Source organism: Cydia fagiglandana, chromosome 18 (genome assembly GCF_963556715.1).
Source record: "Cydia fagiglandana chromosome 18, ilCydFagi1.1, whole genome shotgun sequence".
Taxonomy (NCBI): domain Eukaryota; kingdom Metazoa; phylum Arthropoda; class Insecta; order Lepidoptera; family Tortricidae; genus Cydia; species Cydia fagiglandana.
In genome coordinates, this window is record NC_085949.1 from 736697 (window position 1) to 753487 (window position 16791).

The 16791-nt window shown below is 39.3% G+C and overlaps 1 protein-coding gene across 1 annotated transcript in view; it reads left to right on the forward strand.

Moving 5' to 3' along the window:
• The window catches only part of LOC134673571 (nephrin-like), a 220784-nt gene that overhangs the window by 191249 nt on the left and 12744 nt on the right, over window positions 1-16791 (forward strand). Inside the window, exons 7-11 of the mRNA XM_063531569.1 lie at window positions 6677-6818; window positions 9544-9674; window positions 10121-10280; window positions 12342-12498; window positions 16297-16436. Of these exons, the coding sequence (XP_063387639.1) occupies window positions 6677-6818; window positions 9544-9674; window positions 10121-10280; window positions 12342-12498; window positions 16297-16436 (730 nt within the window). The remainder of the gene's footprint in view (window positions 1-6676; window positions 6819-9543; window positions 9675-10120; window positions 10281-12341; window positions 12499-16296; window positions 16437-16791) is intronic.

The window sequence follows — 16791 nt, forward strand, 5'->3', positions numbered from 1 at the left end:
TGATGCAGCATCTACGGATACAATCATCTGATTGCGGCCTCCGTTTCTATATTTATTTACGTTATGACTTGTGGATTTTAAATCTTCCCATTTTATATTTCTCAATCCGCAATTTCAAATCGGAAATGTCATCTTGGGAATAATCCTGATAATATTATGTCATATGAATTTATATACGCAAATACGAAGATGCTAGGATGCTTTATTTATGAGGGGCGAAAACTGGGTCATATTTTTAATAGGTATGTGAAAGGTTAGAGTTCACTTTTTCGCGTACGGAGCCGCAAGCCGAAAATAGTAAATAAATAATAGCAAGACAGTATGCTATATTTTCTTCATCAGCAGTTTCACTTCACCAAATGTCCCTTTCCGAGAGAAATCGATTTACTAAAACATACCCAACCCAATTTACTCGTAATCCAATGCCTATAATAATAGTTGACGAAATTCCTCGATTTATCCAGCATCGTATTTCATCATCAATATTTCCAACGAACCATATTTATATCGAAAATCGTAATTATAGTAATTAATATGGAAACCATTTATTTCAATAACGATATTAATTAACAAACAATATATAATATTACTGCAGTAAATGTTTTTTGTAGTATTTAGGAAACTATGCACATCATCACTATGTTTGTTATAATATACCTATATTATAACTTATAAAAGTATCTTTCCTCCACACATTTACAAGTGCTTTCTATCCTCATATTATATTCTAACATATTTGCTTATTTTTACAAGACCACTTCAGGGATGATCCCTTGGGTTTTACAAATACATAATAAGGGGCTTTCTACCTGTTACTGCCCTTGTATTTGTATTCAGAACAGGCTCTTTATTATCGTTGCTCAAGCTAGCAATCGCGAGTTGAGCTCTCAACACGTGACCTTGAATTCTATAACAACAGCGCGTATACGGAGATCATTCTTACATTGGCTTTTTCGAGCTGCCCACAGTACAAGCGATGGCAACCTCCAGGTGTGTCAGGGGTTTTAGTCATCCCAACTAAAAAGCCGTAAGTATCATTAGACTTGTTGGAGATACGGCGTTTTGATGGCAGTTTGGCTATGCGAAGAATATTTTAGTGGTTTTATTTACTAAGCAACGTAACAAGTGTGTTCTTGTTTTAATCAATGAATGGTAGTCACGTTACATTGGTCTCGTGGTTGTTGTAAATATGGACGATTTTTCTGGTCCCACGTTGGGCGCCAATTAAAGACTCGCGAAAAGAAAAACATACGGTTGCGAAATATGAACTACGACGCACTGACATAATTATTTTATCAGTCATTACAGGTTTGTAGTGTTATAAATTGTCGATCGATACGCAATAATATTTCAAACAATTATAATCGAATCCATCGTTTGTACCATATACCATATTTCATGCAAAATACCTTTGTTTGTATATTTTATAAACATACATGAAACCGCGCCCAAGCCAGCCGTAACTTTCCTAAATTATTAACCAACATCCGACGCAAGCAAGAACAGTGCATTAAGGGAATACCTAGGTGAATGACTAACTAAACACTTGCTAGGCGTCCGGCTCATTAGGCCGTTTATAATATACAGGTTCAATACAGGGTGAAATTGTTATATTTGACCATAACGCTCGGCTGAGGGTAAATATGTGGGTTGTACTGGCCAACTTTTACTATGGAAACAACCCAAAAATCGCGAAAAACAATCAGCTGTTCCATAAAAAACTGAAGAAATTTATACATGGGTCAATCAAGGTATTAACATATCGGCACGTACAGTCAGCAATACTATTAGCTTGGCATCTACAAATTTCTATCGAGGAGGGAGGGGGGTACCTTTTCTCTGCAGCTGACTGTACTAGTCTCCATCTTATTACCAGTATAGTTAATTTCACCTAAAAAACTGCAAATATTCTAAATAAAAAACTTTTGTTTCCTACTTTTTACAAGCTTTTATCTTTTTTTTAGGGTTCCGTACCCAAAGGGTAAAACGGGACCCTATTACTAAGACTTCGCTGTCCGTCCGTCCGTCCGTCTGTCACCAGGCTGTATCTCACGAACCGTAGACAGTTGAAATTTTCACAGATGATGTATTTCTGTTGCCGCTATAACAACAAATACTAAAAACAGAATAAAATAAAGATTCAAATGGGGCTCCCATACAACAAACGTGATTTTTGACCAAAGTTAAGCAACGTCGGGAGTGGTCAGTACTTGGATGGGTGACCGTTTTTTTTTTGCTTTTTTTTTGTTTTTTTTTTTGCATTATGGTACGGAACCCTTCGTGCGCGAGTCCGACTCGCACTTGCCCGGTTTTTTAGAATCGTGAATATAATAAATGATGGTTGAAAGAAAATCACCATCGGTGACAAAAACCTGAACCAAAAATGAAATTGACCAAAAATTTATTTCACAAAGTGTGTTGTCGTGTTTGCTCACAAACGGCGCGATTCGGAATATGAATTAGAGATTAACTAGATACGATAAAGTAGAGATATGTGACGTCCCACGGATAAAGGTACATTATGGCGGTTGGCGCTTACGCTATTATTAACGTCGCTCCAATATTATTGCGGCGCTATGCGACGTAATCGCCAGCCGCCATAAGGTACCTATTGCCGTGGCACGTCACAAAACATTACTATTTCATATCTAGTGAATCTCTAATTCATTTCCCAAATCGCGGCGCCAGCTGCCATAAGGTACCTTTTGCCGTGGAACGTCAAATATCTTTACTATTTCATATCTCATCATCATCTCCTAGCCGTTTTCGGCTACAGCGACTGCTATGCTACAGCTGAGAGCGTCGCTGGTGCGCTCTCAGGTGACTGACGTAGCCAATCCTTGCAGCAAATGTGCGGCCACATTCGCTGCATGTCAGCACCCCTCCGACGTAATTGTACGTGATGGCCACAGGTGGTCTGGCCTTTAGCTCGTCACGCTTAACGTGCGTCGAGCTCTGTGCGTCGCCTGGCTTCAAACTCACGTACCTGCGTCTGCACAATATGCCTCCACTGTGGACGGTCACCAGCTAGTGTCTCCCATGTTGATGGCTCTATATGAGCTCTCTTCATATGCCGCTTCAACACATCTTTGAACCGCAGAAACTGTCCGCCTTGCTTTCGCTTACCAGTTTGCAGTTCGCTGTAGAAGATTTCATATCTAGTGAATCTTTAATTCATTTCCCGAATCGAGCCGATAGCTTGTAACAGGAACGGCTGGCCCGACTATATTAAATGTTCCCAACTACACCCCAGAATCGCCGAACTAGTTGAGTTTGTTCTTCTTTCGGTTCGTTTAGAAACTAGGATCTGCGCCGTGTGCCGCGGAACTTTGAGTTTGTTACAGTATTCCATTCGTTGTAAACGGAAAGGATTGCATACGATATGGCCCTCTAGTTTCTGCGGTTAGGATGATTCTCTATACATATATTTAATAAAGATAAATCATTTTTGGCATACTTTGGTGTCTCACTGCTGAACCATGCCATACTTGTCATGAGAGGATCGAGTGGAGAAAACGGGAGGCCTTTGCCCAGCAGTGGATCACCAAGGATAAACATAAAATACATCTATTCGTGACGATCATAATGTACCCTAAGAACAGGTACAGACATCAGTAGCAGAAACATTCAGAACATTAAGTGTGCATCACGAAATGGACCCAACTCAGCATTACTCAGCCTGACCATTTTTTCCAAATTCCGATTTTCCCTTTATTTCTTTCCGCGTTTAATTTCCTACCCTTTTACTATTATTGGGGGTTATTAACATTGGCTACGGATATCAGGGCAACTTGCAACAGCTGTGGTCACGGAAAAACCGATAAAGGGGTTACTGCATGCAATAAAAATATTTGTTTAAACTTAAACTTTAATAGCTGTCAGAGTTGAATATCATATCCGCCTTATATGGCTTCGTTTGCGGTTAAGGGTTAATTACAAAAGAATCCTCCAAATGTATGGATATTTCTGTACAAAGTGGCCAGTTGAGTATTCTTGAGTGCGAACGCTGAAATAAAATAAAATGAAGTTGTTGTGTGTCCTCAGCGTCAGCACCACGACTTGCGGCCTTTTTGCGACCGTATTGCTACTGAATCCCTGCAAAACTTCGCCATCATAGAGAAATAGGTTAGAACTGGGTTCTGAAAAAATTAGTACCAACTTTCAATCAAAAAAAGAATTTTCAATATCGAATGGCAATGGAAAACATAAATGATAAAAAACCGTCATTCATCACGATTCGTATTTTTTTGCATTAATATCTAAATCAGTTTAATTTAAAATTATTTTCGTGTAGTATTTCCGGGTGTCATTTGGCTTCATTAGAATTCCTTCCCTGTCAGTCGTTTAATTTAACTTATTCGGCCCGAATCGTTTGAACCCTGATCGAATTCCTGTCAGTGACGTCGTTATAAAAGGAACGTCACGTTTAAACATAACGAGCAGGAAACATGTTTAATGGGAAGGTACCGAGATTTTAAGAGGATAAGGGAGTGATCATTCATTATTCTTGCAACCATGGTATAGTATACATATATACGTATACATACCTCACTGGCTTAGTGAGCAAAAAAGGATCTTGGCCTCTGACACAAGAGAGCGCCACTCTAATACCCTATTCTGCGCCACTTCACACCAGTTGGGTAATCCGAGGGCGGATGGTACAGTATAAATATCGAATATATTTATAGTTCACCCCACGTTAAAGTGGGACTGGGCTGGACATGTCTGCTGGATAAATGATAACAGATGGGCCAAAATAGCCACTATTAGTCGTGGCTTAGACGTAAAAGCAATGGCGGGACGACTTGGGTCCGTTTAAGCGGGATTGGCGGGATCTTGCTCAGCACAGGAAGGATTGGAAAGGGAGAGGGGAGACATAAAAAATATCTGGTCATAAAATATCATTTTTCCATACAAACGTACCTACTCGAATCTTTTCTCTGTGGTTTTTGACCGTGATTTTTTCAACACAAATTAATATTATCATTATCGGCGTCGCACTGTTTTGTTTTTGATATTTTCGTATTTTTTTAGCACTAGAGCATTTGAAACATCGCATAAACGGCGTAATAGATAGAAAAGCCTGCTGGTAATCAAAACTGTCAATTTGCTAAAAAGCTATTTAAAACAGTGCGACATAGATAGTTTCTTCACCATTTAGGTTCAAAATTTCGTTACAATTGGTTAAGTTTTGGAGTAGGAAGCCGTCGAGTACGAAACCCCAATTTATGAGATTTTTCACCTAATCTGCAATGTTAGGTGTCGTGAAAAATTCTCAAATCTGAGAAGGGGCTTAGCTCCCTCATCCTCTTAAGTACAAAAATATTACGTAGAATATCAAAGTCAGAACTGACATGCGACATTCCACGAGGAAACTCAAAATAAAATATAATAATCCCAGGTTATAATAATATATTACTTCGTAAAGACGGGCCTTACGGGCGCTAAGAATGGTGCTAGTTCAGCGGTGTCATTTTGGGTGTCACGCACATATTTGAGCCAATCGTGCATTCTAACGCAACTAGTTGCGACCAATCGCGCGCGTGATGCGATCTCATCAACCAATCGCGTTGTAGCATTTGATTCCACCCAGGCAAACCAAAAGAGAGATGACATTGACCGCCTGCATCATAGGCGAGACAGCTGAGCAATATAACTACGCGCGTGCGATAGAGATAGGAAAAGATGGGTCAATGTACCCTACGAAATTCCTCGTTGCTTGGCGTCCTTACTTTACATCTGTAAAAGTTTACTCAGACAAAGTATCTTTGATTAAACTTTAAGCTCAGTTTATAAATATTTGTAAGCACGACTCAGAAATTTGAATGTTTACTAAATTTAGATACCAAAGTTGAAACATTTGCATAGATATCTAATTCAAGCTCTAAACAAGGTATAAAGTTCAAGGAAAGTTTTATAGTAGGGGGTTCGCAGTTTAATTATGAAACTTTGTGATCTTTCTTTGTATTTTACAAGCTTTTAGTTCACTTGCAAGGTATGTATGTAGCATGTGTGTTCAGGTCAAATTTCGCAAGCTAAATTAGACCCACTTCATATTATTCGATTGAGCTGAAACTTCACATACTTGCGTAAGTATGGGATTATTTAAAAAAAGGAGTTTATTAAAAAAAGCATGTTTTTAAAGGGTTTGAGTACTCAGCGTGCATTGTAATACCCCTGAAATTACATCCGTCTACAGACTACGGTGCCCGGTGGGTACGGGCACACTACACCTGCCAGTTTTGCGGTCGTGGTTCCGCTCCCGTATTGGCTTATTCAGCCATGAAAAACGTTGTCGCCCTGCCTAACACTGTTTGTATAGTCTGCAATAGTTAGACTGAAAGGCCTATGATGACAGACTACTGTGACCGCTTACCAGGCCGCATGCTTGTTTGCCACCCAGTATAAAAAAACCGGACAGTGGGTCGGATAACATAAACATACATACATCATCTGTGAAAATTTCAACTGTCTAGCAATAACGGTTCCTGAGATACAGCCTGGTGACAGGCAGACGGACAGACGGACGACGCAGTTGTCTTAGTGATACCCTTTTTACCCGTTTTTACCGTTTGGGTACGGGAGTACGGAACCCTAAAAAAGACTCAGCGATCCACCATTATATTCTCAACAAGTATATCAGCTTGAAGTCTAATCAAAAATTTATTTCTTCCAGTTTTCAGAATCCAACGCAACCACCAGCATCCTCCACTTCGTGCCAGAGGCGGAAGACCACGAGGCCACGCTGGTCTGCCGAGCGGAAAACCCCCGGATAGCGGACGCGGTCGTCGAAGACAGGTGGTCGCTCAATGTGCACTGTAAGTCATCGTCTATTGTGACATACATACATACACACATATAATCACGCCTATTTCCCGGAGGGAGGGCAAAGACCACGAATTTTCACTTGCTACGATCCTGACAATACCTTTTTCGTTTCTTTCACTTTCATAACATTCTTCATAAACGCTCGCCGGTGACACATCTAAATAAAAGCCGTTGATCAGCCACTACATTCCATACTCACATCAGTAGTATTAATCACACAGTCCACTGGTGCCAGGGGGTTAGGAACGAGAGAGTGGTGCAGAACCGCAACTCTTCACTCTCTATAATCGCATAACGCGCAGATGACCTTTGCAATTTACTGGACTCTGATATAAAAGTCCTGCAGCGATGGAGTGCTGGCAGTGGCAGTGTTGCGACTGTTTGCGAGCCATATACGTGCTCATAAGAGAAAATTGTAAAGGTCGCCGTCGTCAGATACGACATGGAGGACTATATAATAATACTAGCTCTTGCCCGCGACTTCGTCCGCGTGGAATCTTATCTTCAACATTTTACATCTTTAGTACCTATAATTTTCATATGCAAGTTGTATGAAGTTTTAAGTCAAGTGGATTTTGATGTTGGTTGCTGAAATTACTTTTTTTGTATTCTCATAATAGGTACCTATGCCCTTATACAAAGTTCGGCACTCACAAAATATCTGATCCCATACAAACTTTCCACCCCTTTTTCACCACCTTAGGGGATGAATTTTCAAAAACGCTGAAATTAGTTTTCTTGTATTTTAATAATATATCTTTTAACGAAGTTTCCAATTCCTTGCTCAAAAGAAAACTTTAACCCCATACAAACTTTCAACCCCTTTTTGACCCTGTTAGGGGATGAATTTTACAAAACGCTGAAATTACTTTTATTGTCTTCTAATAATATCCCCAAATACAAAGATTCAAGTCCCGTGCTCAAAAGAATTTTTGATATCCATACAAACTTTCAACCCCTTTTTCACCACCTTGGGGGATGAATTTTCTAAAACGCTGAATTTAGTTTTCTTGTATTTAAATTTGATACTTTTTTTACAAAATTTCAAGTTTCTAGCTTAAAATAAAATTTGCACCCGAAGACGAACTTTCATCCCCTTTTTAACCCCCTTAAGGGTTGAATTTCCAAAAACGTTGCAATCAATTTTTTTTTGTAATCGGCTATTATGCCTTTCTAAGAAGTTTCAAAGCATTTGTAATGGATTAAAATTTTTAACCCTGTTAGGGGATGAATTTTACAAAACGCTGAAATTACTTTTCTTATCTTTTAATAATATCTCCAAATACAAAGATTCAAGTCCACCACTTGAAAACATTTTTGATATCCATACAAACTTTCAACCCCTTTTTCACCACCTTAAGGCATGAATTTTCAAAAACGCTGAAATTAGTTTTCTTGTATTTTAATAATACATCATTTTACGAAGTTTCAAATTCCTAGCTTGAAAGAAAACTTTAACCCCATACAAACTTTCATCCCCTTTTTAACCCCCTTAAGGGTTGAATTTCTCAAAATCGGTTCTTATCTCTTGTACACTTTATAAATGCAATCTGGTGTACAAATTTCAACTTTCTGGCTTTTGTAGTTTCGGCTGTGCGTTGATGAATCAGTCAGTCAGGACACTTGCATTTATATATATATATATATATATATAATATAGATATTTCTACATGAGATCAAGCTTGTCTTAAGGGCCTCTGCGCTGTTGACTTCGGCCGCACGCACGCCTCCCAAAGGTCCGGGACTCCATGGTCCCGAGATATGTTAAGATATACTTAAGTGACCGCAATAATAGTGATCGTTTATAGTTTATAGCCTGATATGTATACTTGTAAATAATAATAAAGTAGATGCCTCAAGTTACCTATGTAAGGAAGAGCGGTGACTCCGAACACAAGCATCTATTTTGCTTACATGGAGGCTCCATCCCTTTGATCATCTGTACGTTTTCGTTGAATAAAGAATTTTGAATTTGAATTGAATTTGAATAAACTGAAATAGATGTCATTGACCGAGTGTTTGGAGTTGATCAAAGGCACCAAGCCTTCCAAAGGATTGCATATACTTATAAATAATGGGTTCCGTCGTGATCAAGTGGACTAGTGTTGTGGCGTTAGTCAAATTTGGCCTTTAGGGCTGGTCACTTTTTACAAGCCTTAACTTGTCAGCGATAAAATTTTAGACCAGAATGAATTTTTTACCGAAAACTTATTCTTTATTCGACATCTATTTAAGGAATTTATTTCTGTTTGCATTAAGCATAATGCTCGCCTATCGTAGAATCAAATTAGTTACTAAAATCCAAAAGAATCTCTAAAATACATCGTAAATCAGACAACCAATTTACTCTGAAGAATCCTCAATAAATATTAAAATTTATTTTCCTCAAAGTTTTATTTTTACTCCGGAAGCGATGGAATTCTGATTGGATTAAAAGCTTATCGATTCGCCCGCTTTTCCGGGTTATTTTCATACTCTTAATTTGTAGGATAATTGGTGTCTGTGGATTGTTAAAGATGAGCCTTATCATCGGATTTAGAGTAGAAGGTTTATTATACACCGTGGGCTCGAATAATCCGATAGATTTCACCTACCTACGAGTAATACATGTAACGCTCGTGCCCGATCTATTGTCTGTCGGTTTTTAGCGCGAACACAAAGGCACTGCTGTAGTATTTACTTACACCAGGTTTCTAGTATATTATTTATCTGCAGATGTTCCCGTACTGACGTTGAGGATGGGTTCCAGCCTGAACCCTGGTCATATTAAAGAAGGGGACGATGTGTACTTCGAGTGCAGCGTCAAGGCCAACCCGAAGAGCTATCGACTCACTTGGTATAAAGGGGTAAGTGATTATTAGATATTACTTGCATACTTATTTAATTATTTATTCAGGGAGATAGAAAAATAATCTCCAACATCAACAAACCCCCGTGACGAGAAAGTAGATCATGCGACGAACATACGGCCACATACAACCTGGTTCTTGGTGATGCCAAGATAGGCAAAAGGCAAGAACTAGATACCTAACAAAATTGTCGCTGGACCCATAGTCTCGCAGACCGGAACACACGTGGCTTACAGCTAGTTGCTTTTGGCCAAATTTTTCCAAGTTACAAATAGTTTGCAAAAAGCCCACCGCAGGTGGACGTGGATCGCCCCGAATTCTTCGAGTAGACAACAAAACGTCAGGAAGCTCATTTGTCCGGGAGTTAGCCACTATGGGCTCCCAATAAATAAATAATAAATATATTATACTATACTTACTAACGGCCTTCTATCATTGCGCAGGACAAAGAGATCACCCACAACGCGAGCTCCGGTATCATCCTCAGCGACCAGAGTCTGGTCCTGCAGAGCGTGAACAGGACAGCTGCCGGCGACTATAGCTGTCTCGCTTCTAACACTGAAGGGAGTGCTACTAGCAACCCAGTGTCACTGCAAGTCAGATGTGAGTTGAATATAGTGTTCCGTGCAAAACTTTGTTCACGGAACATTAAATTTATGGGATCACTTCGGTCTTGCAGATCAGTTGTTTTTAACTTGAAACGTTTATATGTAATCACGCTCCGTGATTTTTATGCCATTATTAAGGTTTCTCTAAATTAGATATTCCATAGCAAAAGTATTGAACAACCAATTCGCCTAGGTCCAGGACCCTAAATGGCTCAACAATCGCGGAGCGTGATGGTACGTTCGGGTCAAATCTTGCAAACTGTGGCGTGCTGTAGTGTGTTAGTTTAGTATTAGTACTAAACTAACACACTACAGCACGCCACAAACTAAATAAGACCCACTTCACAGTAGGTATTTGATTGAGCTGAAACTTTGTTAAAAAAAGTACAGTCAACGATAAAAGCTTCTATCAAATGAAATAATTGGCAAAAAACTTATTTATTTAATAAAATAATACGAATAAAGTGTAAAGAATAAAGGAAATAACAAGACAGAATGGAACAAACAACGATATAAATCTCTCGAATTCTTAAATTATTCATTGTATGTTTCATTTCGGTTGAGTTTAAAAAGAGCAGACAACTCATCGATATACTTTGGAATAAGCTAAAATCTAATCTTATTTTGATATTATATCGCGATGTATTGTACATCCCACTTGCACTAAAAAGTACGGTCAAGGAATTTAATTTTAGTACCATTTCGTGCCTTGTCACTATGACATTATTATGAGGTCCCTAGCGACTTTCATATTGATTGTCATTGTGACCAGTGCCCTGTTTATCAAAAGCTTGTGACTTGTAATACAAGTGGAAGTCCCTTTCTAACAAAAGCTGTCAAAAAGGGACTTCCACTTGTATTACAAGTTACAAGCTTTTGATAAACAGGGCACAGGTACGAAATGGTACTGAAATTTAATTCTTTGGCTGTAAAGTGGCGTTTAAAAGTGCATGAATAGATGTCGACCGCAATGCCTTAATATTACGGTTGAAACATCTCCATGCTCTTTTGACGCTCTGCTCTTCTAGTGACGAATATTTCCTTGTACATGGCAGCTAAAATAACTAAGTAGCCACTGTCTTTAGGGCTCTGTACATTATGCGGTGCGTTATATCGGAGGGAATGCGATAAATTTGTAACATTTACGGCGTGTCACTGCGATTTCGCACCGTCAGCGTGTTTTGAGCGGCGGTGTGGAGGGTGGACGATATGCGATAAAAACGGTAGGTACGCACGGCACGTCACTGCGATTCCGTGCCGTCACCGTTGAGACAGCAGTAAGGTGAAACTTTCCTGGATTTTAGGGTTCCGTACCTCAAAAGGAAAAAAACGGACCTTTATAGGATCACTCGTGCGTATGTCTGTTTGTCCGTCTGTCACAACCTATTTTCTCGGAAACTACTTACAGGACCAATTAAGTTGAAATTTGGTACACATGATTCTAATTAAAAATACAGATCGGCTTTTTGTTTTTGTGTTATTACTCCTATAAACAGCCACTCCTAGCCTCATTCCAATCAAGAAATTTTTATTTTGTTACAGCAAAATCAGAGTAATGCTATTCAAATCGAGTCGTCTCCCTTTGATTTTATTCAGTTCCTCTGCCTTAATTAGAACGTTCACTTTTTTATGCGAAATGAAAAATATTTTGGCCATAGTATTAATTCCGTTTTCCAACTGAGATTATCGTATCTTTGCATTAATCATCAGATTCCTCGCGTTGTCCCGGCATTTTGCCACGGCTCATGGGATCCTGGGGTCCGCTTGCCAACTAATCCCAAGAATTGGCGTGGGTACTAGTTTTTACGAAAGCGACTGGCATCTGACCTTCCAACCCAGAGGGTAAACTACGCCTTATTGGGATTAGTCCTGTTTCCTCACGACGTTTTCCTTCACCGAAAAGCTGCTGTTAAAATATCAAATGATATTTCGTACATAAGTTCCCAAAAACTCTTTGGTACGAGCCGGGGTTTAAACCCGCGACCTCCGGATTTAAAGTCGCATGCTCTTACCGCTAGGTCACTAGCGCTAGCATTAAATTTTGACTTTCCAACAGACGCCCCAGTTTGCAAGGTGGTGGAAGATGGCGAGGTGTACGGAGCCCTGAAGCAGGAGACGGTCCAACTCCTGTGCTCGGTGGACTCCAACCCTGCTCCAATCAGCTTCACATGGACCTTCAACAGTTCAGGGGAGCAGACTCAAATACCAGCTGGGTGAGATATTCATTATTATTCACGGGAGTTAATCGCTTAAAATTAAGTTTTAAATTTACGTCCGACGTTCCGAGGACGGCGTTGTCCCGTGGTCTTGGAGAAGTGGCTAAAGTGTACATCAACATCTAAACGCGCGAGTTTTTCGAACTACCCGAACTTGTAGATATTTTACATGAACGTTGAAAATGTACTGTTACGATATTGCTGCCGCCTATGGCCTAAGCAGGCGCTGTCACTAGGCGCGATTCGGGAAATGAATTAGAGATTAACTAGATACGATATAGTAAAGATATGTGACGTCCCACGAGTAAAGGTACCTTATCGCGCTTGGCGCTTACGCTATTATTAACGTCGCTGCAATATTATTGCGGTGCTATGCGACGTAAGCGTCAGACGCCATAAGGTACCTTTTTCCGTGGAACGTCACATAACTTTACTATTTCATATCTATAGTGAATCTCTAATTCATTTCCCGAATCGCGGCGCCAGCCGCCATAAGGTACCTTTTGCCTTAGAACGTCACATATCTTTACTATTTCATATCTAGCGAATCTCTAATTCATTTCCCGAATCGAGCCGACTGTCCCGAAGGGAATTCCCTTGATATTTTGAGTGGCGATGACGTTTGTAGTCGCATTACTGCAGCGATTATGACAGCGCCCGCGTAAGGACGCTAAGCATGATACATTTCGGACATTGACTGACCTCAGGGTCTACCGCGAAACACGTTCGATGTATTGCCTCTCTGTCGTACGTGTAAATTAGTACATAAGTGTGACAAGGAAGAAAACCGATAGAATGGCGGTTACGGGATCACCTGCAATAACCCATCATGGCCAATGGTGAAGAGGAGCCATATGTCAAGAATCATCATCACCATCATCATCATCTCAGCCACAAGACGTCCACTGCTGAACATAGGCCTCCCCTTTGGGGGGGTGAATGCCATAATCGCCACGCTTGGCAGGCGGGTTGGCGATCGCAGTCGAGTACACCGAATTTGAGGGACGCTGCTGCCCGTCCACAGGTGGTCTTGGACGTAGTTTAAGGACATACCCGGGTCCATGTCAAGAATGTTAAGATTGAAATAAAATAAGTAGAGTTAGACCAGAAAAGTCTGCAGCGATTTTGATAATCCACGCAGAGCAAGTGTTATTTATACGTCATAATTTTAATTAAACTAAATATTATTCATATTTATTTTGTATTGTTCATTTGTAATGAATTTCACATCGAATAATAAAGCCTACTATAATAGAAGAGCTGAGCTCATCGTGAGGCTGATTCTGATTTAACATTTTGTTAAACATTTTACTGGTTTTGAACGAACTTGACGATAACCCACGCTGATTGGGGCGGGCGATTATCAGTACCCTTACCCTAAGTCACCCTGAATTTTACGCAGCTTGAAACGCAGTGCATCTCGCTTGCACCACTTAGATGTCTTTGGGCCACTTGCACCATTCACTAACCCAGGGTTAACCGGTGAAACCTGGAACTCCTGGAACCGTTTAACCGGTTAACCCGGGTTAGTGGGATGGTGCAAGTGACGCTTAGAAGTCTTAGATGGTTTGCTTCCTGCCTTGCACACTCTGGAATGATACGACCTTCAAGAAAAGAGCGTAGTACCTTAAAGGCCGGCAACGCACTTAAAATCCTTCTGGTTTTGCGGGTGTCCATGGGCGACGGTAATCGCTTACAATCAGGCGATTCGTCTGCCTCCTATATCATAAAAAAACAAGATAAAAAAATAAAAAAATGCTGAGCTGTAACAAAATGCCGGGATAACGCGAGGAAGAAGAAGAAGAAGAAAAATAACAAATTGTTAGAGCAGAATCGGCTAACAATGACGAACGTTATTAAATGTTATGAATTAATGAAATGCGTGAAACTTACACTCTGATTAATTAATTCCCTTTGTCTGTGAGCTCTCAAAGTACCTAATGAATGTGGCATTTTTGTGGCTGTCATTTGCTGGAAATGCCTAGAGCCTAGATTAATTCTTTTTCAGAACTATGAAATATACTGTTTTTTTATAATTTATTCATTTGTAATTAGTTTAGTCCTCGACATTTTGAATGTGAATATTTTCCTTAAAGGGTTTTAATTTTCACAATTTAAATATAGACGCAAAATACGCTACGCTAGTCACAATTTTAGCTGGCGATAAATGAGTGAATTAAATATTTTTTCAATAATTTATTACATCGCTATTCAGTATTAAGTAGATTTATTCAATTGGTGTTAGTATAACTTTGACATAATAATTTAGACTGTTGCATATGTTAGGTACAAACAGCAGCAGAAGTTACTAAGCGGGCGAGATGTTCAAAATTACATTGACACGACATTTTGAACACCTGGCCTGCTTAGCAACTTTTGCTGCTGACTGTACCTACATTTCATTAATAAAATTCGAGAAATGCAAACTGGTTACATACCATATTGGAGTTGCTACTAATCTAAACCATTTTTATTATTGTATGCAGTGTTACAACTTAACTATGAATGTTGTGAGTTTGGCGACACTGGTTTTCAATATAACACTTTAAACTCTCGCGGTTTGTAGCTACACATATTAAAACAATGAAATTATATCGCGCTAGACTCATTTGTGTAACCCCCTCAAATATAAACTTTTGCACGGGGTGCAGTTATCTCAGCAGCTTACTGTACATGTCACTCTTGTTTCAGATAAGCATGTATATATACATATATTTTTTGATTATACCAATAAATATAAAAAAATTGTGTAACTATATATGGACACTGGTTTGACATAATTTACACATGTTATACAGGATGTTTGGTACATCGTTTGCCAAATTAAAACGGCAGATAGCTTGAGTCATTTGCTATCTTCCCAGGCCTAGATTTTTTTAATTTTTCGGACATTTATTTTTTCAGTTCTATGGCAGTTTTTCGTAAATTTCAAATTTTGACTTGAGCAGTAGTAAAAAAAAACAGGGCCAATTTTTTTTCTGACATATATAGTCCTCCTCATCGTTTTCGATGACGGGACCCCAGATAAATATCATGGACGCTGTCTAGCGTGAGCCCTTATGTGGCTGGCCAGACCGAACTTAGTCTTAAACACTCTATTGCACGTGTGACAATAAAGTTGGCCAGCTGCGAGCAGATAGCAAATGACTCAACCTATCTGCCGTTTTAATTTGGCAAACGATGTACCAAACACCCTGTATAAGGAGTTTTTTTGGAATTTAAAGGTATGTAACAGCTACGTTTTAATCCTGCTCTACGAAGACACGATCATTAGCTAACACACCATACGGCTTAGGTAACATTTATTTATTTAGAAATTTAATTCAGGCAACAAGGCCCATATTACAAATACCTTACCCTTATTTATACCTACATGTTGCATTGTGTATTCTGACCGGCGTATTAGGCTTGACACAGCTAGATTCAATACCACAGAGTGGATATACTGAAATATGCAGAATAGAAATGCCGTTATAAATCCCGATAAGTCATGTTATTCGTATATTAAATGGTCTTTTCACCTTTTTGAGTTTTTGTCTGAGTACCCACAATACAAGCCTTCATGAGTTTACCGTGGGGCTTAGTCAATTTGTGTAAAAATGTTCTATAATATTTATTTATTTATTTTGTTACCATTTTGTACCTTGTCACCGTGACAATTATATGAAAATCACTAGGGATTTCTAACTATTCTCACTGTGATGAAATGAGAATGTGATGTGATGTGATGAATGTTCCTTGACCGTGTCTCGGATATTCTTGTTTGTTATTAAATTTTAATAAACTTTTTACCAGGTCTTACACGAAATCGGGGTTCACGTCAACGCTCCGCTACACTCCAATTACAGACATGGACTTCGGCACCATATCCTGTACAGCCACCAACATTGTTGGACGCCAGGCAGCCCCTTGTGTGTACAAGATTGTAGCTGCTGGTACGTAAAATAAAGTAACGTACTTAAAGTAAAGCAAACGAAATCAAAATAAAGTTAGTTATATTCCTACGCCACTTTTACCTTTTAGGGTTTGTATTAAAAAAAATGGTTTTAGCGAAGCTCTAAAACATTTAAAACAATTCATTCAAATGTCAACTGCAGCTGCAGTATTGCTACGACATTAGGTACTGCTGTGGCCTTGACGCAGGCGTTGTCACTGTTTCCTTGATATAATGAGTGACGATGACGTTTGTAGTCGCGTTACTGCCGCGATTATGACGTTCAATCCGTCATAGTTGGGTCAATTTTTGAAGAGGGTGTTTTTTCGACATTTGTATGGCAATTTTTTATTTTT